The sequence below is a fragment of the Patella vulgata genome, chromosome 7, assembly GCF_932274485.2.
Source record: "Patella vulgata chromosome 7, xgPatVulg1.2, whole genome shotgun sequence".
NCBI lineage: Eukaryota > Metazoa > Mollusca > Gastropoda > Patellidae > Patella > Patella vulgata.
Genome location: NC_065885.2, coordinates 2,311,113 through 2,333,794, shown reverse-complemented (window position 1 = coordinate 2,333,794; position 22,682 = coordinate 2,311,113). Strand labels below are relative to the sequence as shown.

The 22,682-nt window shown below is 35.6% G+C and overlaps 1 protein-coding gene, 1 long non-coding RNA gene and 1 other non-coding gene across 3 annotated transcripts; 2 read left to right on the top strand and 1 right to left on the bottom strand.

The window, feature by feature from the left end:
• The first annotated feature begins 1,528 nt into the window (after positions 1–1,528).
• LOC130013620 (uncharacterized) lies at positions 1,529–2,104 on the top strand. Its single transcript, XR_008788817.1, has 2 exons — positions 1,529–1,619; positions 1,663–2,104. It is a non-coding gene; the product is annotated as an uncharacterized LOC130013620 (long non-coding RNA).
• LOC126827915 (solute carrier family 35 member F6) lies at positions 2,045–22,136 on the bottom strand. The gene is made up of 8 exons (XM_050557497.2): positions 21,956–22,136; positions 18,532–18,685; positions 15,829–16,117; positions 14,821–14,991; positions 13,716–13,829; positions 12,391–12,546; positions 6,230–6,526; positions 2,045–4,137 (listed from the first exon to the last, which is right to left on the bottom strand). Exons 1-8 carry the CDS (start codon positions 22,045–22,047, stop codon positions 4,121–4,123), a joined length of 1,290 nt encoding a protein of 429 aa, XP_050413454.1. The 5' UTR covers positions 22,048–22,136; the 3' UTR covers positions 2,045–4,120.
• An 82-nt stretch (positions 22,137–22,218) lies between these two features.
• Positions 22,219–22,290, top strand: Trnap-agg (transfer RNA proline (anticodon AGG)). The gene has a single exon. It is a non-coding gene; the product is annotated as a tRNA-Pro (tRNA).
• Positions 22,291–22,682: the final 392 nt, after the last annotated feature.

Here is a 22,682-nt window from a genome sequence, read left to right as displayed (position 1 = left end):
CACGAGGTTGGATTTGCAACCCTCCACTTGTCACGTATAAGCGGGGAAACGAAATCAAGCCAGTCGACTCAATGACAGACCTTTAACCCCATGTGCACGCATTAAACATTCGGCCACCAAAGCACCAGGGAATGTTCAGAATATCCACATAAAATAATGTCCACATTACATTATAAAATATTTCCCAAGTTTCAGCTGAAACATAATCTGTCAGACAGAATATTGTGATGCAGATGTGCAATACAGATATCAGGAAACGTCTATACCGTAATCAAAATAATGAAATAATGGTTTGAAATGATCTATCTGAAAAATGGAAATAATACAACTCTAATAAGCAAATTAATATTTTTATTCAAAATAGATTTAAATAAGCAAAATAGAAATTTATTCAAAATAGAAATTTATTCAAAATAGAAATTTATTCAAAATAGATTTTTATTCTTCAAAATAGATTTTTATTCTTCAAAATAGATTTTTATTCTTCAAAATAGATTTTTAATCAAAATAGATTTTTATTCAAAATAGATTTTTAATCAAAATAGTTTTTTATTCAAAAATAGATTTTTATTCAAAAAGAGATTTTTATTCAAAAAGAGATTTTTATTCAAAAAGAGATTTTTATTCTAAAAGAGATTTTTATTCAAAAATAGATTTTTATTCAAAAATAGATTTTTATTCAAAATAGATTTTTTTGAATTTTTTTGAATAAAAATATATAAATATTTAAGAAACAGACCTATAACACATCTATTAACAACAGTAAAATTTGAACACGTTGACGTAGATATATCTTGACCCACCCTTCCACCCACCTGCACTGATGTAGTAAGCAAATGTTGACATATTTCCGTTTATCATTCAATAATAACAAACATTTAATTTACCATTTTCTATATGTGGTGTTGTTCAAAACAAGAACAACCACCTACCATGGTTCCGCGGACTATTCGTTTCGATGCAAGTGTTAAAATTACGCTACTACGGTACCTTAATGGCATTTAATAACTGGGTAGCGAATAGCACATATTTATGGAAATGGCTACTAATATATTTAGGCAACATTTTGAATCATCAAAACATCAGTTTAAAAGCAACAATTTCAGTGAAACCCGAAATAGAGACAGTTAACAATAATATATTATATATTCATTAATCAACAAATAGGATAAAAAAAACACAAGGTCCTGAGCACATGTGGCCATGTACGTGAAATTGCCTTGGCAGCTGGAATTCGTTGACAAGTTGGTAGAATGTAATAAATATATAGTTGATATTCATATATATACATTGCTTGAATTTGAGAGAAAATATGTAAATATTTATAAAATAAATGCTCAAATTGATAAAGTACATAATATTAACGTTAACATACAAATTCATTTGGAGATTTTTCATTTACTTTCAATACGACGATTTCTTCTTAGATCTGGGCCCTTATTCACGAAAACTTAAACTAAGATACAATCGAAATTTTAAGAAATACTGCAATTTGATTGGCTGACCAGTAAAATCAATTTGCATATATCCAATTTGCATATTGGTCAGCCAATCGAATTGCAATATTTCTTAAAATTTCGATTGTATCTTAGTTTAAGTTTTCGTGAATAAGGGCCCAGGTCTTTAACATGTCTAATAATTAAAGATGCCTTCTTAGATCAGATCTTTAACACGTCTAATAATTAAAGATGCCTTATGTAAGAGTTTAATCTGTAAATTTGCCTATTGGACATTAATTAACATGACAAGCCCATAATTAACTCTCTAGACCATCTGATGGTTGTGATTTTGAACGGATTGAAACATGATAGCCATTTAATTAAAAATGGATAATCGAGACTGTTTATCATCGTAACAACAATAGCAATGAAAATCATGACTGTGCTTTTCTTCAAACAGTCAGAACTTTGTTCAGAATAGAGTAATTTGAATGAAATTTTCAATGTATTTATTTTTTATCTGTTTTTGAACTATTACAGCAAGAATGGTTAGCTCTTTATCTAAATCTTGCAATGTATCTTTAATGGTCAGCTCTTTATCTAAATCTTGCAATGTATCTTTAATGATCAGCTCTTTATCTAAATCTTACATAATGTATCTTTAATGATCAGCTCTTTATCTAAATCTTACATAATGTATCTTTAATGATCAGCTCTTTATCTAAATCTTACATAATGTATCTTTAAAAAGTACAAACAAAAGAAACTAATTAAATTAATTATTATGTTTATATGTAGTAATTACAGTCTATTCAGATCTTTGATTAAACGAATGAAAACATCTAAAATAAAAACATGTAGATTAAATACAGATTTTCATATTAAAAATCTTTAAAAAATTCAAATGCAGATTTTCCAAGTAAAGATCTTTTAAAAAACCCAAATGCAGATTTTTCGATTCAAGATCTTTTAAAAAACTCAAATCGAGATTTTTCGATTAAAGAGCTTTTAAAAATCGAGATTTTTCAATTAAAGATCTTTTAAAAAATAAATAACTCTGATCATGCAACTTTTACAAATATATATTTAACAAAAGTATGGAATAAATAGTATTCTTGGGATCGTCATTAATGATTAAAACCTAATCATGGGTTAGATACTATCTTGATGTAGATGTTCATAGATAGAATTGAGTTATCCTTCAGTTGCTGACTGAGAATTGAAGACATTTAAGATGAAGGATGGAAAGAAATGGAATGTATAATGAGAACTTCAGATTGCAATAATTTATGTTAGGATTGATCAGCTCCAAAATTAGGCGGGGGACAAAGTGGTGGAAATGTCCGGGGCTATCCACCCTTATTTTTGGTAAAGTACAAAATAAAAAGTTCCTTTGGGTGACTGAGAAATTCTAATTTAGATTTGTAAATATGTCGGTCAGCCTCAAATCGAGACTATAGCTTCTGAATTGATACGATTCGTAACTTGATCGTCTTTTGGCTAAATTCTCATAAATAGGGTTTTATCAGTGACTGTCTTTAAAAAGGTCTGGCTGGGATTCATAGCTTAAAGCTCACCGGAAAAGCTTCATAATTTTGCTAAATAATGCAAGTAATTATGTCAACATATCCTTTCGATAAGTATAAAATGATCCTGAATGTCAATGTTACCTGTCATAGGTAAATTTCAATGTTAGTGATTTCCGCCGTTCTCCGTGAGTAGTCGTAACTTTTCGTCAATAAACAATCTGTGATGTCATTTTAGTTGTTTCGCTCATAGAAATATAGACTAGAATATGAGCAGAAGGACTAAAATGATGTCACAGCAATTTTCTTGGCGGAAAGTGAACGACGAATATAATTGTAAGCATTTCTTACAAATAAAATTTAAATGTAAATCATTCTATTGTACACGTAACACATAAATTTATAAAAAATTGGCAATCCTTGGTTGAGATTGATGTGTAAATACTGAAAATATATTGCGAAATACGGTGTGCAAATAGACTAAAGTCACGATAAAAAAAAATATTCGATCTTCGTAAATCATCTCAAAACTGGGCTAATGTATTTTGTAAAGACGGATTTTTTCAGTTGTTGTATATTATAATTAAATCGGTAATTGTTATATAATAGGCCTACCAGGGAAATAAAATTCTTACATATTTTCTTTCTTATCACAATTTTTTGGCAGATAAAATATTCCAGTTGGTGGAAAAGATACATGAATATTTCAGTATATAACAATTATCATCCATTTTGACGGAAAAAAATTAAAAGCCAGTGTGAGACCTGCTCTTGTTAAAAATTTCAAACCTTAAAAGCTTTTTAAATAATTTTGTTTTTTTGAAGAAAAGGAAGCAAATTTTAAATGGTGTGGTCTTTTAGTCTCTAGTTTTGTGCCTTTAACATGAAAAATGCTAACAAATTAGGGAATCTCACAAACATAATTCCCTTAATACATTTATATACAAAACACGTTCTTAAAACAAATTTAAAATAAAAAAAAAATGAAACACATAATATACAATTTTTTTTAAAGAGAAATTATATCTCATTTTTAAAGCACTTTGTATATGAATTTTAAAATATAACATAAAAAAATTATCTGAGATAAATGACAAGCAGAAGACATCATTTTATCCATTCATTGTTTTGAAGTTTCCATTCTGTAGTTCCAAACTACTGTATAGCACCACCTGTAAAATATTATTGTTAAAATCTTTAATTTCAAGGGGGGGGGGGGATAATGTAAGTAAAATGTTCATCAATCAACAGACACAGAAGTTGGGAGTTCACCCGACAAACAGCAGTGTAATCAATATTAACATGTATCAAGTGCTAAACATTTATAGTAGTTCGGGGGGTTGGATGGCTGAATAGTTAGCGCATCCGCGTTGTATCATAAGGTCTGTCATTGAGTCAACTGGCGTGGTTTCGATTCACCGGTTGTATGTAACAAGGAGTAGGGTCGTCTGTCCAACCTCGTGTGTTTTCTCCTGATTGTCTGGTGTCCTCCCACTGCTAAAGATTCTCTCTCTCTTTCTCTGTCGAACATTTCAAGAATGTTTGCTAGTCTTGATTGGCAGGTGATGAACAGGCTTAAAAAAAAAGAGAGCGATTTTTCGTACAATCAGGGGCCATAATATCCAGGAAGTTATGGTCTGAAATGCATGAATATCGAAAGAAACTGAGATATTTGGAATATAAACATATATTTAAAGTTTTTTATCAAAATCTTGTGACTTCTAGAGGGTCCACAACCTTGGTATTACATACTTTTACACTATGTGTGTACAAAGAGTGGCCATTTTGTCGGGCAGTTCAAATTCGAATTCAACCATCATTATGGTGGAATGGTGATATATTTAAACGGTTTTAAAAATTGGATAAAAAATTGTGACCTCTAGAGGATCCTCAACCTAAAAAAACTTGATTTTTTGTACAATCAGGGGCCATAATCCAGGAAGTGACGGTCCGATATGCACAAATATTAAAAGGAACCAAGATATTTTGATTATAATCATACATTCCAAGTTTCATCAAAATCGGATAAAAATTGTCACTTCTAGAGTGTCCACTATCTTGGTATTACATACTTTTACACTATTTGTGTACAAGGAGCAGCCATTTTGTCCGTCAGTTTGGGTTAGATTTTTACGAAAATTCGAACTCAACCTTAATTGATGTGTAACTTTGATATGTTTAAACATTTTTTAAAATCGAATACAAATTGTGACTCTTAGATAAAAATTGTGACCTCTACAGTGTTCACAAGCTAAAAATGTTATTTTTCAAACAATCAGGGGCCATAATCCAGTAAGTTACATTCGAATATGCGTCATGATCGAAAGAAACCAAGATTTTTGTGATATAAACATAAATTTAAAGTTTCATCAAAATCGGATCAAAATTGCGTACAAGGGGTGGCCATTTTGTCCGAACTCAACCATCATTAGAGTGCAACGGTGATATATTCAAAGATTTTTTTTAAATCGAGCGTACAAAAACAATTTGGATAATCCTCACAATTGTGAAATGAAATGGTGTTTAACGTCCTACTGTTCTGCTCCGACTGGGCTAATGAAGACGGGCATATGCCATAAAGTGTGCAATGAGGGAAATTTTGCCGGAACAGTGACACTACGGCCTACTCTTATAACTGCCAAGGGATCTTTAACGTGCACGCCAATGTATACAAGCGACCTCCAGGTTAGCAAGCCAGTGTCTTACTAACTTAGCCATCGTGGCTTCCCTTAACAATTGTCATTTTCTTTAAAAACAAATGAAAAAAAGTGTTGATAATAAAGGTCAAAAATGAGCTGGTTGGCAAAATTTTCAAGTTTAAGGCACCACATATGTCAACAATTTGATTAAAATACAGATCTATACTTTCGTTATTTATACTTTCAATGGCCTTCACTACATGAATATCTGTCCGGTTGTAGTGGGAGGTCACGTTACAGGTCATACGAGCTGCTTTTGGCACTATGACATCAGACATTTGATTAACCAATCAGCATTGACGTTTCAAGTGGGTATTTGGAAATACAACTTTTGCTTTGTTTTCGCTGCGACTGTGTACCCACAGTTCCATGCACCACACGCCAAGTGCTTACGACATCAAACAATTTCATTGGTTATTGGCTAATCCCTCACATCAATCAGAAAACGGGTTATATAACACCTTTTCCTGATCATAGTGTAATAAAGACAAGTAAAATGAAATTTTGAACTATAAAAAATGAAACGAAATAGATTTATATGTCAATGACGTTCAGTAAAACTAACCTGCGTGTCCATTGCCCAATAAGTTAACCTGATCATCCTCAACTTCTGCTCGACAAAGGTACCGTCTGATGAAGCGATAAATACACATAAATACATCAAAATATACCAAAAAACCAAGGACAACCAGAGGAAAACCAGGAATAAGGTACCATTTATATGTTTGCCATTTCAAGGCAAGAATTATCCCCCAGGTGACAGCATAGGCGATAGAATTGATGACCATTCTTGGAGTGGCACCATAATCCTTGGTGATCATTAGAGCCATTAAGTAGTGGATGGTGTTGAATATCATCATCCCTATAAAAATAATACATAAAAATAAAATCATCATTCCTATAAAAACAAGCCAATGGTGAGGCTGATGTCCCTAGCCGAAATCCCCAAATAAATAGATGACACGTATTAATTAATCACACGTATTAATTAATCCTGAAATGACCTAGTTTGTGTGGAGTGGAGTTAAACCCCATTTCTCTCTCTCTCTCTCTCTCTCTCTCTCTCTCTCTCTCTCTCTCCAAAGCTTGTGCCTACTTCCAAGAATTTCTAGTAACCCATCACTGTATAATTCTTTATCGATAACTCTATGGCAATAAAGCTGATAACCCAGGCCAAGGGAGGTAAATCTCTAATTGACAGGCTATAGGGAGGCAGACCACCATTAAATTTCACAGTTCGTCTATTTATAGCAATTCTGTCTCTCTCTCTTTTCTCCCCTTTTGCATGCCCATTTTTGTTGATTTTTTGGTCTAGAATGGACGAAGAGGGTTTGAATTAACATTTTCTGCCAGGTTTTGGTAAATATTCATGATTTTGAGGCGGAAGGATTAGCTACGGCGATATGTACGGCAACTAGTTACATGTTTTTAGTATGCTTCTTCAAGTTTGTGTATCTCAAAATTTTGATGGTTAACCTCATACAAATTTTAGTGCAAAGACATGACCTTTTGTTCCTCTGTCTGTAGTGAAAAGCATTCAGCCCAACGAAAATTTGGGGAAAAGTTGGAGGTGGGCAAAGAGGCCAGAATTAACATTGAAGTCAATGGGGAAATTAATGGTGGTCTGCCTCCTATATGAAAACAACCTGACAGTGGATGAAAGGCCTAAATTTGATGATATGATCTCCAAATTGTCAAAAAATGTGATATATGGCATTTTGATAGTAAAAAATGTGAAATGGTAAAATTTCAAAAATATCTGACAAATTTGGAAGAGGAAATTTTGATATTAGTCAAAATTTTGTGATTTTCAGTGTTTATTTACTTTTCAAAATTAGTGGAAAATATTTCAATGTATGATTTTTACTTTTTCTGCATTATAAAGGTTAGACGGGAAGAAAGTATCATAATTTCACTCAATTTTGCCTAAAAATCATGATAAATTGTCTGAAATTCTTCAGATTACCCCTAATATTGCTGTCAAAATTTTAATTATTCATCTGTTGTAAAATGAACCAAAATGTGTGGCATGTCTTTATTTTCATTGTTAAATAACTTGGCAAGGATCCATGTGTTTGTCAGATATTGAAAAAGTATTCATGTGTTTGTCAAAAATTAAGAAATTTAGTCTAATTATGTTCAGCTTAGGTGTGTTAGAATTTTCAAAACATGAGTGAACTGCATTTTGCTGCTGTTTTCCTCAGGCTTAACACAATTTTAATCTTTCAAAACCTGAAATTGTTGCATTTCCCTTCTCGAGAAAGTAAAATTTATGTGTTTGCAGGGAAATTTCTCTGTCTTCATTTCATTTAGACTGGCTCACCCTCCCCACCCCACCCCTTTTCTTGAAGATGATATTTGGATATTCAATTGAACATTTGTTGACTCCAAATTAGCAGTAATTTGATTTTGTGCTTGAATTGTAACCGAGCATTTTATTTGACACAAACAAATAGTTACATATAAGATTTCAAGGATTTCTAAGACTTTTTGTTTATGGTCAAACATGTAATCCTATGACATTTCTTCCAAATGAGTCCACACCCAAAAATGGATATGTTGTAGATGTGTTATTTGCAGCTTAATGTTTTACATTTTGAATGTAAATCTATTATTTGTGGTGATCTTTTAAAATGTGGCACTTACAGGGCAATAAGATATTAATTAATAGCCTTTTCATACCCCTTTTATGCTTTGAATTTTGTCAGAACTCCCTTTTTCCATCTCATTTTGTCAGGACATTGATGTAAAGATTAAAACAACTTGCTTCCACATAATATTTACACTATGTAATTTCAAGGATACCTCTGATTGTTAAAGTATTTTAAAAACTGAAATATTCCCATTTTTTTAAAAAAAAAATAGTGCTTTGCGACCCTTTTATTAGAGTGGCTGGTTGTCACCTAAATACAGCATTTATTTTACATTTATCAATCCATATTTTAATAAATAATTCATACTTCTTATAACAAACTGTGTTTATATGTATGTATATAAGCCAGGGATAGAAGAACATGGCTTTTAGCCATATTCCATCGACAGTATTACTTATGTGGATTTGTTACCACACCAACATTTTTAGGGGGTGGGCTTACAGGTTTCACTATAGTTCCTTACAGTTACCTTCAATGCAACAAATTTGCAGCTTGTCTTCCTGTATACCGGCCAAGGTTTCTAGAAATAAATGCTTTTCATCTCAGACTTTCCCAGAAATAGGGAAATATTAGCATTTTGAGGCATACAAAGTGTCAAAAATGGACCATTTTGTAGAAAAAGGTAAAAGAAAGTCAATTTTTGAAAAATATTCCAATATTTTGAATATTTTTGATGTGACTTGTTTGAAACTCTTTCAATCTTTTCGCAGAACTCACATTTCGACAAAATTAAGAAAGAATCTTCAATTCTAGAACAAAAGGCCCATGGACCTGAGCTGCAATCCGGTATACAAAACAGTACATAACTTTAAAGGGTCACCATTTCTGCAGTAATTATTTTTTTCTGATTCTGTATTATAATAATGTTGCAAAAATAAATGTGAAGCTATAAAGAAAAGAATTTTGATGATATATGAACTTATAAACCCATATAGGAGGCAGACCACCATTAAATTTCATCATCTCGGTACCCACGAATTGTAGTTTCTATTTATAGCAATTCTCTCTCTCTCTCTTTTCTCCCCTTTTGCATGCCCATTTGTGTTGATTTGTCTAGAATGGATGAAGAGGGTTTGAATTAACATTTTCTGCCAGGTTTTGGTAAATATTCATGATTTTGAGGCGGAAGGATAAGAGGGTTATCAGGTTAGCTACGGCGATATGTACGGCAACTAGTTACATGTTTTTAGTATGCTTCTTCAAGATTGTGTATCTCAAAATTTTTGTGGTCAACCTCATACAAATTTTAGTGCAAAGACATGACCATTTGTTCCTCTGTCTGTAGTGAAAAGCATTCAGCCCAACGAAAATTTGGGGAAAAGTTGGAGGTGGGCAAAGAGGCCAGAATTAACATTGAAGTCAATGGGGAAATTAATGGTGGTCTGCCTCCATAGCATGGTTATCTAGAAAGGTGGTTTCTAAGATATTTAAAATGACATGACTGCCTATAGATTCCTTGTGACCACACCAAGCTAAAAAATCAAAATAGTCAATCCCTTTCAATATTGCTATCAGATGATTGTGGCACACTGGGCTCTTTGCCGTTATTGACAGGTTCCAGCACGCCTGGCGTTTAACGTCCTACTATTTTTTAACTCTCTGGGTTAATGACAGGTGGTCTTGGAGATCAGGAACCTCACGGCATTGACCGTCATTTACTCATAGTAAGTGCAGGAGAACTGCAGCACATATAAAAACTGCAGCACACATAGAAACTGCAGCACAGATAATAACTGCAGCACAGATAATAACCAAACAGAAATCCAGAAATGAAATGAAATGAAATGGGGTTTAACGTCCTACTGTTCATCAGGATTTTCAAGCGTGGTTTTCCCTTGTCAGTGGTGCAGAACAGATGGCCTGACAAGGACAGCTGTCTAGTCCTTCGGATGAGACGAAGAAAAACTGAGGCCACCCGTATATATTGGAACGCACGTAAAAGATCCCCTGGCAGTTGGAATTCAATATGGTGTATGGTGTATGTCCGTCTTCATAAGCCTAGTTTAGGAGCAGAACAGTAGGACGTTAAACCCCATTTCATTTCTTCTGACTGATTCAAACACTGACTGGCACAAACAACAAAATTAATATTAAAGACCACGTAAGATCAAAAATCTAAATTGCATGTATGTATAGCCCATAGTTACTATATCAACTTTACGGCAAGTTCACACCAATCTGATTAAAATTAAGTCCGCTGTTAAGGTTTAAGTATCCGACACGCCAAAACGCTTTTCGATTTTTCAATTACGACCTTAATCCGGTTGATTGGCTGGTGACGTCACATGCACTACACATAGGATATACATTATCTATACAATATCTCACTGTCTGTACAATATAGCACTATCAATACACACGGCAACTGGACAAGTGTCTATTGAAGGTTCAATTACCACGTGACTGGCCTAATCATAATCACCGAATTATTGTCTTTCATTGGTATAGATTAGACATTTGTGATTGGAATATTTAAAAAGTGAATTTAAAAAGCTGTATCAAGCCGTAGATCAATTTAAGCTGCCTTTGTTTAAAAAGTCCACGTGTCAAATGAAGATGACTCAAGAAATCAGCGCATTTACCGGTAATTTGGATAACCCCGTAATACTTGATATCCCAAACTTAAGTACAGAAATACAAATGGTGCCAGTCATTTGTCCATATATTCATTATTAGCTATATATAATAATAAAACCATTTCTATACATAAAGAACAACTACAGTGAATAGGGAATTTTCTGATGACTATGCATAACATGTACAATAGATCGCATTCATTTCTCTGCCAATCAACGCTTGGTATCTTATTATCATGTACCGTTCCATGTACTACGGGTGTAGTAAATGAGGTTAAACTTCGCCGCGAAAATTGCACGGGATCATTCGTGCCGTTTGGTGAGTGATTAAACTGTCAATGCAATTGTAAAATACTTTTATTATAAAGAAGATAACCGATGTTAGACATTATAACCTAATCGTATCAAAAACGTTAATCAATCCATCAATTAAATGTTGTTTAAACGCCAATCAATTAATTATTTTATAGAATTAATATGTGTGTGTATGATTCTACCATTAGTTCGTTCGTGAGGTATTACGCACACGTTCCACTTAGAGTGATGTCTTTGATTTGGACGGCGTAAAAAAAGATAATTACCTAATCAACATTCTTAATCCCACTAACACTCACTGCGATCACCAACGTGTAAATTAATTTATGACCCATGCCTGTATAACTTTTAAAGTCGGATTGATTAATTAATGACCGATATTAACGACACTACACTTTATGTGGAAAAGCGAAGTGCTCGCAGTAAAAACCACATAGCTGGACCCGTATATTATTTACATATTAATAGTGTTCGTCCAATAAGTTCCATATTGTAACAAATTAATTAAGAGTTCAAGACTTCAAAGTTTAAAAATTGTAGGCACTCTAAATTGGATCTTCAATTAAAATGAATTACAAAACAAATTATTCCGTAGTCAATTGTTTTATTTAATTAGGGGGATTAAGGAATCCTTCAGGCGTTAAAGAATACACACGCCGGCTGTATATAGGTAATTAAGGAATAAACATTCCGAATATGCATTCGGTCACTGTGACGTCACTGGCGTCTGAGGGGATTAAGAGTGTTTTCGATAATTGGCAAAGTCGTTTTTACGGAAGGTCTATTTTTACGACTTTGAGTGAAGATAACTGAATTAATTTCAACCAGATTGGCGTGAACTTGCCGTAAAGTGGATATAGTAACCATTCCGAATATGCATTCGGTCACTGTGATCACTGGCGTCTGAGGGGATTAAGAGTGTTTTCGATAATTGACAAAGTCGTTTTTACCGAAGGTCTATTTTTACGTCTTTGAGTGAAGATAACTGAATTAATTTCAACCAGATTGGCGTGAACTTGCCGTAAAGTGGATATAGTAACCATTGGCTTCACGTATCTCAAAGTTTCCAGGCCCATCTTATGTGCACTTTAATATACATACATGTTATACCTTCAGTGGCGATTCGAAATATTTTTACATTTTTTAAAATCAGATTTAATAATAAATTATAATTCACCAACCTATGACTATAATGGAGGCTTGCCATGAATTCCTCATCTGTTTCAAGGCATCGATTGGTGCTTCCAGATAGTGGTCAGGTAGATTGCTGAAGGCCCCAGCATTGACAAACGAAAATATGATGAGCAGAAAGAATGAGATACAAAATCCGTACAATCCTGAAAAACAACCAAAATAAATCATGTAAACTTTACTGGAAATAATTTATGACTGGTCAGTAACTTTTACAGGGTGTAGGTGGGGTGGGGTTGGGGGGAGGGGGATGAGAGAGAGAGAGAGAGAGAGAGAGAGAGAGAGAGGCAAGCAAAGTAGTTGACAGGAAATCGACGTACCCTGTGTATACAACTGGCATAATTATTCATATATGTAGGGATGACAAGATTGTTCTGTCCTGTGCTGTCAAGAGTTTAAACATACTCCCTACTGTATTAATAATACAAGGAAATACAAAATGAATAATATTTCCTGTTTGAAATTAAAGTTAATAATATGATAGTTTATGAGTGTTTAGGGTTGCCAGCCAGCTAAGCTAGAGAAATGAAATGAAATGGAGTTTAACGTCCTACTGTTCTGCTCCGACTGGGCTCATGAAGACGGGCATACACAATACAGTGTGCTATGGTGGAAATTTGGCCCGAACAGCGGCACTATGGCCTTACTCTTATATATCAAATTCCAACTTTTATGTGCATACCATTGTGTATACAGGACCAGTTTTTTTTTTATCCCATTTGAACAACTATAAGTTGTCCCTTAAAAGGCCATCTGTCCTACACCACTGACGAGGGGTAACTACGCCGGAAAATCCGAATGAACTTTCTAGGCCAATGCAGAGATCGAACACTTGACCTCCAGGTTAGTGAGCCAACGTCTTACCCACTGATGGCAAACTCAATTTCTTTATTAATGTATGTACCATCTTAAAAATAGGTTAATACTACTACTGCGCAACTCTGATCAGATTAGTACTTTGATGGGCTATTGCACACGAGGCCCCGCCTTATTTGTTACAGACGTAAATTTAAAATGTCGGAAAAAGCAATCTACTGTCGCTTTGATTTAAAAAGAGGGGATTTGTACCCTTTCAGGTAGGAATATATAATCAATCATTGTTTTGATTAAAAATATTGTCAATTTTGTTTACAAATGCTGGGTGCGAATCGCTCCTGCATGTGCTACGTTGAAGGTAATAGCATCATCTCTTATCTCGAAACAGGGAGGGTTGAGAGATAAGGTTTGTTATCTAAGCAGCAGGATGATTAACCCATTTCAATACTTCTCGTAAAAGTTCTAAATAACAATCAATCTGATATACAAAATATTTTACCTTCGAATCCGAGAGTTTCTAGAGGTGTGAGATTTGTGTAACGAGTTAGAAGCTTCTGTTCGATGACGGCCTGGATAGAATACATTATTTGAGCCATGACAATCAGCAAATCTCCTGGATAAACAAATAAAAACAAGGGATACAACTTCCAAATAAAGACAGGTGGATCGATTTACCTGTTTCAAAAGTCTGTCTGTCAGACATTTTTAGTGGGGCCAGAATTGGTTCACTTTCCAGAAAAAACAAGAATAGTTTATGATGTGTAATCATCATCTTCTTTTAAAAAGAGAGAGAGAGAGGAACGGGGTTTAAAGTCCACTCAACACAAACTAGGTCATTTCGGGATTAACATATGGTTCAATTTTATTTCAACAATTTGCTTGCTCGTAGGGGTCTTTAGCAGTGGGAGGAAACCGGCAGACCCGGAGAAAACCCATGAGGTTGGACAGGTGACTCCTTGAACTCCTTATCACGTACAACCGGAGAATCGCAAACCACACCAGTTGTCTCAATTACAGACCTTATGATAAAACGCACACTGGCTAACCATTCGGTCATCCTACCCCCCATGTGACACAAACACCGCCTCCATACAATAAACGCACACTGGCTAACCATTCGGTCATCCTACCCCCCGTGTGACACAAACACCGCCTCCATACAATAAACGCACACTGGCTAACCATTCGGTCATCCTACCCCCCATGTGACACAAACACAGACTTTGTTTATTATTGTAGCAATGGCACTTGAAAAATCAAAATTAATTTGTCTAAACTTCAAACACACATAACTTCCCTCAGAATAAAATAATTTGACTGAACGACCAGTGCTTTATCTAAGTCTTACATAATACCATTCTAATCACTAACAATCATCATAACATCGGTGAGGCCTTTAACTAGGCCTATCCCTGTTTCTACACAGAGATTCATAGAACTTGTTAGAGCCTTAGTATTACATTACGAAGTCACTGCAGGGCAAAATTAGACTCTCTAGGGATGTCGTGGTTGTGCGCTAATAAGACGAACAGTACGATGAATATATGCCATGACTCCTTTTCATAATTTGTTTAAGAATATTATAAATGTAAATATAAGTATACCTGCGACGATTCCATTTGTATCATAATCATTCCTGGACATATAGATATAATCATGAATTCCTAAATTCGCCAGTCCCATAATGCCAATTACAACACCTATCCACATTCTTGGGTTCATGTTTCTGCCGAGGAACGCCACAGATAAGAGTGACGTGAAAAACAGAATGGCACCTGAAACAAAAATAATCCATCACACTACAAAGACTCTAGTTCCAGAAAGCAGATTTAATGAATCCCTACAGAATGGATCCGCACGGTTACCAGCTGTAAGCATTAATAACTCCGACTTGTTTTGAGATCCCATAATTAAACATTGTATCTTTATAATATGTAAATATTGAATAAATATTGTTCGAAAAAAAATAATAACTTGGAACAAATTCACATCTAGGATAGTATCTGTATTTTAATAAACAATAAATTGAAACAACACTCAGACTAACGTTCTGGTGTATTATCAATATATTACTAAATGTCTGGCTCTCGAACAGTAATCCACACATAATGTTTGTAAGGCATTTAGTAATAGCGAAACATTGAAATAATATAAAACATAACTATCCCAAGAAACTTGAAACGTTGCAGTGTTAAAGTTCCTAGTGATTGTTATCCATAAAATCGTGTTTTGTAGTTTTAATGTATCATTCTAGTGTATGCCATGATCAGTTGTGTGTATCATTCTAGTGTATATCATGATCAGCTGTGTGTATTATTCTAGTGTATGCCATGATCAGCTGTGTGTATCATTCTAGTGTATGTCATCAGCTGTGTGTATTATTCTAGTGTATGCCATGATCAGCTGTGTGTATCATTCTAGTGTATGTCATGATCAGCTGTGTGTATCATTCTAGCGTATGTCATGATGAGCTGTGTGCATTAATCTAGTGTATGTCATAATCAGCTCTGTGTATTATTCTAGTGTATGTCATGATCAGCTCTGTGTATCATTCTAGTGTATGTCATGATAGTGTATGTCATGTTTACAAAATAATTAAGCAACAGAATTACCTTTAAACAGAATAGTACTAGAGGGATAAGTGAGATTGAAGCCTACATATAGAAGACATGTTGCTGCATAATTAAAAATGGCAGGAATGACAAAAATCCCTTTACTGTAACGCATATCCTGTTCTACCCTTCTGTTAAGGGGGCGACGAGCACCACCCCGAGGGTTCTGTGCACCTTCAACAGCATTCCGTTCTTGTTCTGGGTGAAGATAACGTCGGCCACACCCCGTCCCACTCATTATATAAAATAACAACAAACAGAATAGTTGGGGTAAATACAACATCGGTGCCTGAGAAAAAAAAAAATATTATAAAATATTCAAATTGTTTAATGAGAAAGAGAAAGACTGGTGTTTAACGTCCACTCGACACAAACTAGGTCATTTTGGGACTAATATATATGTCCATGAAGTTGGACAGGTGACCCTACTCCTTCACTTGTACAAGAGGGGAATTGAAACCACGACACTTGACTCAATAACAGACCTTATGATCTAAAGCACACTTCATAGATCATTCTGTCCAACCTTCCCGCCTCGCATTGTTCAGTGGAAGACAAAAATTGACACAGTCAAGAAAATCTAATCTTTCGTTTGGCTATCTTATATTGTCAATATGGCATACCATTTAATGACTCAGTGAATACGAAGCTGCTCTTGTACAAGAGATCGTCATTCGATCCCTTAGTTGGCTGGTGGGGGTTGGATGGCCGAATGGTTATCATGTATCATACGGTCTGTCATCTGACTGGGTTTCGATCCCCCGGTTGTACTTGACAAGGAGTAGGGTCGCCTGTCCAACCTCGTGGGTTTCCTCCGGTTTCCTCCCACTGCTAAAGGCCCCTACGCTCAAGCGAATTATTGAAATAAAATTGATATTGAATCATGTGTTAGTCCCGAAATGACCTAGTTTGTATCAAGTGGACGTTTAACCCCATTTCTCACTCTCTCTCTCTCCATTTAATGACTCTGTGAGTCAATGTACAAAAGGTCCCGGTTCGATCCCTTAGTTGGCTTGGAAGGTTCTTGGTGGTTTTCCAGCATGTTTTCCCCTTGTCCATGGTACAGGATGGTGTGCCGCCTGGTAAGAAACACCATCTAGTCCCTCGGACGGGATGGAAAACAAGGTTCTGTGTACACCTTGTCCTTCATGTGAGAGAGAGAGAGAAATGGGGTTTAACGTCCACTCGACACAAACTAGGTCATTTCGGGACTAACATATGGTTTTAATTTTATTTACATAATTCGCTTGTGCGTAGGGGTCTTTAGCAGTGGGAGGAAACCGGAGGACCCAGAGAAAACCCACGAGGTTAGACAGATGACCCTACTCCTTGTAACGTACAACCGGGGATTCGAAACCATGCCAGTCGACTCAATGACAAACTTTATGATACATCGCGCACATGCTAACCATTCAGCCATCCAACTCCCCTGTCGTTCATGTAAAAGAACCCCCGATTTGGAATTCAGTTGCTGTCCAGATTAAATTTCCCAACGAGCACACTGCATGGAGTATACTATATGGTTACCTCTCACAGCTAAAGACCCCTGACCATTCACTACCCAAATTTTTTGAAGAATATTGGGAGCCACTGTGATTCAGTGAGCAAGATGTTGGCTCGCTAACCTCGAGGTCATGTGTTCGATCCCTCAGGTCTTGGTTGGGAAAGTTCATCAGGATCTTCGAGCGTGGTTCCTACGCAAGGGACAATGTATAGTTGTCTGGATGGAATGAAAAAATGAGGTACACATTGGCGTGTCCGTAAAAGATGCCTTGGCAGTTGGAATTTGTTATAAGAGTAGGCCACAGCACCACTGTCTGGGCAAAATTTCTTTCATAGCACACGGTATGGCGTATGCCCGTCTTCATTAGCCCAGTAGGAGCAGAACAGTAGGACGTTAAACCACATTTCATATTCATTTCATTTCATTTTGAAGAAAATTACAGAAAAGTGGTCTATTTTGCACCAGTTTATACCTGGACAGCTCGAAACTCCCCAAAACTACAGGTCTCTGACACCGCCTGAAACTGCCCGAGTCATGTGACTCGCCCTTCGTATTTTAGGATTATATCCTAGTTCTTGGGGGCGCCACAGATATTGGCTTGATTTGGACAGTTTGGGGTTGGTCTAAAGAGCCCAAGCCATTGGGGTTTCGAGAAATCCAAGGGCTATAAAGGGTTAAAGGCCTGACAGAAATTATTACGGGGGGGGGGGGGGGGGTGAGATGGCCTAGTGGTCTAGAGTGTCACACGTCGAGCTCCCACTGGCCGGTCACCTCAGGCTTGCGGTCGTGGTTTCAATCCCTGATGTGAGTGTATGTGGTTTGGAGACAGGGGTGGTTTCTCAACCTTGTGGGTTTACTCCAAGTACTCCTGTTTCTTTCCACAAGAAAGACCCCTGTGCGTGCTCTAAGATAATAAAAAAAATGAAAATAAGACAACAAGTCTGCGATATCACCTTCGGTGGAAGTGGACATTTATTTATTTTATTTATTTTTTTATTCTTCAAGTAAAGGTTACAACATGACAATAAATGAATGTATTATAATAAGAACTAGTGCCGCATTGCACGATTGGGAAAGGGACAACAATAAATACAGATATGTATATGAAAATAAGAACTATATGCTACAATGTATAATTGGGATGCGAAATGAGACATTAAACTCTAAGAACAACAATAAGAGAAATTATGAATATTTACCATAAAGAAAGTATGGTAGAATTCATGGGGCTTTTTTCCATCTCCGGCACCAAATTCATCAAAATGTCCATCACTATGACCGGTATACGTACTTCCATCATCATTTGGTGCGAATGCTCCACTTGAACCGGGTACCCTAATTATTTTACCCCACCTGGAGAATATAGATAATATCAAATGAAATGAAATGGGGTTTAACGTCCTACTGTTCTGGTCCGACCTGGGCTAATGAAGACGGGTATATGCCATACAGTGTGCATGAGGGAAATTTTGCCCGGACAGCGGCACTAGGGCCTACTCTTATATCGAATTCCAACTGACAAGGGATCTTTTACATGCACGCCAATGTGTACACAGGACCTTGGTTTTCCGTCCCATCCGAATGATTAGACTGCCGTCCTTGTAAGGCCCTCTGTATAAATAATAGGATTACAGGAAGAGAATAAAGGTTTGTGTACATATAGGTATCGGGGTGGGGGTGGGGGGAGTTCATTACAAAAATAATTATTTATTTATTTTTATTTAAACATACAGTATGCAAGAGCTAAATCTGATTATTGCAGGTCTTTCTTTAGGCCTGAAATGTTTTCTAAATTATTAATTAGACATTCATTAATTTATCCAAGCCATAATCAACAGCAAGAATGGCTAGCTCTTTATCTAAATCTTACATAATGTATCTTTAAACAATATTTTTATTCACAGGATACCGAAACAAGCCAAAGGCTTATATAAATCGGCTTTCCAAAAATAAGATACATAAATGATATAAATATATATTATCAATATACATTTATATGGAGTATTAAAGTACTTATATAATAAGATTACAGCAAGAATATAAACAAGTTTTAGCTAGCATCAGAACCAAGATGGGGTCGATACTCGACTGCTGAATTTAAGTTCATTACCGAACCTCAAAATCGTGGGCGGCTATTGTAACATGTAACCAACGTTGGTGGGCTTGCCGTGGCAGGGATACAATGTACAAATATTTATTAAATACTCATTATTCATTAATGAAGTATTTCCTTTTGGCTAATTAAATAGATTTTATTATAAAATTTGGTGATTATTAAAACAATTAAAGATACATTATGTAAGATTTAGATAAAAAGTTGACCATTCTTACTATAATAGCTCAAAAATAGATAATGTAAAAATGAAAATATTGAAAATTTCATTCAAATTACTTCAGTTGACAGTTCTCGCTATATTAGTGACAAAATGGATAACTTAAAGAGAATATGCTGAACCGAGATATTGGCTTTTGAATTTTAGGCTAGCCTCGATCATCATTACTATACATGTACAGTCGGTATAATAAAAAACAAAGTCTCGATTATCCATTTTTATGTTTAATTGTTTATCAAAAAATATACTTCAATCCAATAAATATCTCAGGCTAGCGATGCCATCGAGAGATGATTATGGTCTGGATAAGTTAATGAATGTCTAAGTAATAATTTAGATAACATTTCAGTCCTAAAGAAAGACCTGCAATAGGTAGATTTAGTTCTTGCATAATGTATGTTTAAATAATGACTCAGAACAGGAAATATTCAATATGTGATGGATAACTGTATTAGATGTGAAACTGAAGTGGTAATATGAGAGAGAGAGAGAGAAAGAGAGAGAGAGAGAGAGAGGGGGTTAACTCCACTCAACTCAAACTAGGTCTTTTCAGGACTAACATACGGTTCAATTTCAGTTCAATAAGGGGGTCTAGTCATTCAGATGGGGTAGTGTGTACCGAGGTAGTGTGTACACATTGGCGTGCATGTAAGATCCCTTTGCAGTTGGAATTTGATGATATATAAGTAGGCTGTAGTGCCATTGTCCGCGGACACAATTTCCATCATAGCACACTGTATGGTGTAAGCCCACCTTCATTATAGGCCAGTTGAAGCAGAACAGTAGGACGTTAGACTCCATTTCATTTCATTTTCCTAGCTTAGCTGGCAACCTTAAACAGACAATCTACAGTCAAAATTTCCACATGATGTATGCCCGTCTTCATTCGCCCAGATGGAGATGAACAGTAGGATGTTAAATCCCATGCTGTATCATTGAGTCAACTGGCGTGGTTTCGAAAGCCCGGTTGTACGTGACAAGGAGTAGGGTCGCCTGTCCAACCTCGTGGGTTTTCTCCGGGTCCTCCAGTTTCCTCCCACTGCTAAAGACCCCTATACGCAAGCGAATTATTGAAATAAAATTAAACCATATGTTGTCCAGAAATGACCTAGTTTGTGTCGAGTGGACATTAAACTGCATCTCTCTCTCTCTCTCTCTCTCTCTCTCTCTCGCTTAGCTGGCAATCCTAAACAGTCATAAGCTATGATATTATTAACTTTAATTTCAAACAGGAAATATTACTCATCTTGTATTTCCTTGTATTATTAAACATCCGACATTATGTAAGATTAGATAAATAGCTTAGTTCTCACTATAACATAGTTAAAACCTAGATAATGTAAAAGGGATATGCTGAATCAAATTGCTCCAAAACAATAATTATTACAACGTCTTAAAGTAGCTATTAAGTCTCTAACTCAGTATCATCTAAAATCTTCGACATTGAAAACACAAATTATTTGTCAATTTAAATCAACATTGATGTTCTGATCTTACCGGGGAAAACGATGCCATGGGCTTCTGATATCCAATATTTAAGACAAAATAAACATTTTACCATTGGTACACGAATCGTGTACCATAATAATATGCGTTTCTGCGCCATTTGTAACAACGGACTCGAAGAACAAGGCTAGACAAGTCATGTCAAACGGTGACGTCATATTCGTATCTGGAGAACATGCCTACTAAATACTATCGGTGTAGACTGGAATAACCAGACGCTAGAGACTGTCATTCGATTGATATTTCTGGTGTATTTCGCCGAACACAACTTATTAGAAATTACAATAAAAACAGAAACGATTGAATCTAAAACAGTTTATGTACATTCATATTACATTATTTTATGCATTGCGATCCATATGTGTCAATTTCTAGGTCCCAAATATTAGCGATTTAGCTCCTTTAAGATCGTTTTTCATTTCTTATCAAATCAGAAAAATCAACTGGCTCTATATTCCAAGTAAATTCCAAACATCATGAACTATGAAGTCACATTTTCCAATTTTTCGGTACTGTGCTGTCAACAACAGATTAAAAGACACCGATGTCATAATGCTTCCAAATATATGGCATCTACTTAAATCCATTATATTACCAATAAAAACCCTGTCAAGTCGGATATTTCATAGTATTTATATCATTGAACATCGTTACACCAAGTTACCATACTGATGTAAATTGTTACCATAGGGCATACGGCCTATACTATAAATTATGACTGACTGTTTTTGACTTCACGGACATTTTCGCTTTAGAAAAAAGAAGTGAATTAAAATTTACTTACGTCCTCGCAAGTGATGTGATAATTTCACTGATAATCAAAATAAAACCAGTGATTAGATATTTAATAACACTTTGATGGCCTTCTGGTTCCATTTTTGTTCAAATTAAAGTTTTTCTCCTTCCAAGACAACCGAGATTTTATTTTATTTCCTCGTTAAATAAAGCTTCCTTCTTTACTGGGAATTTCCAGATAAGACTGTGACGTCATTCAGACACTTATAGCCGTGACCTACATTTATACCATTATATGTAAATTTTTACATCGGCTTGGTGGTCTAGGGGTATGATTCTCGCTTAGGGTGCGAGAGGTCCCGGGTTCAAATCCCGGCCAAGCCCAACTTTTTATTAACTAGTTTTCAATCTAAACATTTTGTTGATCTCTCCCAAGCAAGATTCATCACAAGACAACTGAATTTAGAAGCAATAGTACTAAATGGAAAGCAGAGACTTGCGTAGCAAAACATTGGTCTGGTCTAATAATGGTTGTACTTGTTGTACTGTAGCAAGTAGATTCAAGAAACTTGCCGGGCATGCTGTCGTATTATTAACGCCATTAACCAGGGGCGGATCCAGAGGTGGGTGGGTGGGTGGGGTGGGGTCACCCCCCCCCCTCCCGCTCAGCTACATAATTTTTTTTGTAAATCAACACTTTTTATGAGAAAAGTTTCTTGGCCGTGTGCTTTATCCTTTATCGTCAGATGTGGGACAGGATGTGCACGCAAAGTCAA